General features: G+C 29.6%; 1 protein-coding gene across 1 annotated transcript in view; it reads left to right on the forward strand.

The window, feature by feature from the left end:
- Positions 1 to 568: 568 nt before the first annotated feature.
- Positions 569 to 2,658, forward strand: part of LOC111084016 (techylectin-5B-like) — a gene marked incomplete at its 3' end in the record, with an annotated part of 2,461 nt that continues 371 nt past the window's right edge. The window contains exons 1-3 of the mRNA XM_022380789.1: positions 569 to 1,150; positions 1,451 to 1,629; positions 1,999 to 2,104. Coding sequence (XP_022236497.1) covers positions 964 to 1,150; positions 1,451 to 1,629; positions 1,999 to 2,104 — 472 coding nt within the window. The remainder of the gene's footprint in view (positions 1,151 to 1,450; positions 1,630 to 1,998; positions 2,105 to 2,658) is intronic.

The raw sequence follows: 2,658 nt of genomic DNA on the forward strand, positions 1-2,658 counted from the left end.
GTTTGAATTCTAACATTTCACTTTAAAACCTAATTATTCTACAGGCTACTTCAACATTGTATATTACTTTCATGTTACATTAACATTATGTTTATAAAGTAACGACTATTTTATTCTTAAACCATTATACTTGACACACGATAACCGTTAAAAATACAGCCGAGGGTTGAGAAACGTGGTTTATATGATTAAATTATTTAATTGTTTGTAATATCTAACATAATGCTTTATGTTATAAAACAATATTATAACCCACGTAATCTTAAAAGTATTTAAACAACAAAAATATCAGTTCACAAATTTCCATTCACAGGAATGTAAGGAATGTTAATTTCAAAATTAAAAATAAAAATCTGTACGTAAATAGAAAACAGAACACTTCATTAAATGATAAGATAAATTGTTCTGTTTCATAACAAATAAAATAAAAACACATTTTCTATCAGTAATATAGTATTTACCAATCAAAAACACGGAGGTTCAAGAAGTACTGATACAGAATGATAAAAAACCCATAAACTTCTTTAGTTTGCACCTAAAGAAAAAAGGTCCATCTTTCGAAAGTGTTCGGGTTATAGGGTTTTTATCATTATGTACTAATCTTAATAGGTATCACATCGTGAGAATTATTTTTAGAGTTGGTGTTATAGTGTTAATGTGACTTCCAATATAACCTATTTTTAACTCTCACAGAATATTCCATTTGAAAAACAGTTAACGGAACTCTAAGAATAAACGTTTTGAATACATCACATAAAATTAGTTTCGTCGTAAGTACTTTTTCGGCAAACTGTTTACCAAGACGGTCGTTAAAAAATAATAATAATTTTCAGAACCCTGTTTAAAATTAGCGATATTTCAATAATATCCCCTCTATATAAGTGTGATTTAAACGGCATTCATCGACTTACCCGTATCATCAAGCTAGTTCACTTCAGAAACCGTTCAACTGATCAGAAAACTATGAAAACCTCAAGAGATAGAAACATTTTGTTCCAAATTATGTGTTTAGGGTTAATCGGAATTTTACTTTCCGTCTCCGTGGCTGGCGAAAAGTCTGACGTTTCCCGGTATGACTTAAATGACATCTTGGATGCTTTACCTACGACTGTGTGGGGAATGATAAATCTGGCTAAAGAAAAGTTGAAAGGTGAGTTTTCTTGGGTTAAAGAATATTTATTATTCTCTTTTCTTCTAAGTTAAACAAATATGTATTCTGACATCATTCATGTCATATATGTACAAAGGAAGTTATCAATAATTAAGTTTCTACTTGTAAATACGAACATTAAAACAGAGGAAATTCCCCACTTAAAGAACGATTATTGAAAAATAATTAGTACGGTGTAATTCATGAACAAAATTTAAAAAAAGATATATTATATAGATAAAGAACAGATAAAACAAAAGGGGAACATGTTTTAAACTCGGCTATTGATATAATTTAAAGGAACACTTCAGACACCTGAAAACAAGCCATGTGTCAACACAACAATGTTTACAGACTGTGCAGATCTGAGGTTGAGAGGCTATGTTGAAAGTAACCGGATCTACTCTATCTGGCCACGGTTCTTAAACGAACCAATTGAGGTTGTATGTGACATGGATACCGAAGGTGGTGGATGGACGGTAGGAGTGTGTTCTATATTTGTAAACTTCGTAGAAATCACATAAATGTTAAACTTATGTTCATATTTTATTCACGTCTACAGATAATAAAGTAGTTACTAGAAATTTTAACTATGAAGAGGAATATTTTTTTGGGGAAACTTAGAATGCAGATGTAAGTGACAAGTGATAATATTTTATAAGTATAGCCCTTTTTTAAATTAGTAGTGGGAAAATAATTAGTTTCATTGGATTGAAGAATATGTTATAGTAACTATACATATATATATATATATATTGTACTTATATTTAATATATTTAACTATATAATTATATATAAGAACGACTAAAAAGCTAAATTTCAATCAAATTAAATTTTCTTTACTGGAGATAATCCAACGTCGCGGATACTACAAAGAAAACCCCCAGGTTTTCAATCGATCGTGGTACCAATACAGTATTGGATTTGGATCGCTGAGCGAAGATTTTTGGCTCGGTGAGTATTCTTCTTACAACAAAGAATGTGTAAATGTGGAGATATAATGACATGCACAAACTTCTTTTTTATAAGTTAAACTAACTTGAGTTTTGTAGAAAGCAATACTATATTTGCTTATGTTGAATAACGTTTTTAATAGTGGGATTATCCTCCGTTTATTTTGTATAAACTATTCTAATGAAACCAGTGAAATAGAACAGTTATTATTGGTATTCTATGTTTCCAGTAGTTCATGATGATTTGTTTTCTAGACTTTATCCACTTATTAAGGTAATTCATCATGTCTATATTTTAATTGGTCCGTTTATCTTATGAATATTATTGTTAATTTATTCCTTTTGTATCATTAAAATATCATCACTTGTGAAATTATTTGTGTTTCACAATAACATTCAGTATCAATTTATATTAAAGGAAACAATAAAATATTTGCCTTAACAAACCACAAGGATGTGGAGCTTAGAGTGGATTTAGAAGATTTCTCTGGAAAAACAGCCTATGCTAAGGTTTCATTTTTTGTTGTGTTGAGTGAGAGGATGAAATACCAGATG

Source organism: Limulus polyphemus, unplaced genomic scaffold, assembly GCF_000517525.1.
Source record: "Limulus polyphemus unplaced genomic scaffold, Limulus_polyphemus-2.1.2 Scaffold12845, whole genome shotgun sequence".
Lineage (NCBI taxonomy): Eukaryota > Metazoa > Arthropoda > Merostomata > Xiphosura > Limulidae > Limulus > Limulus polyphemus.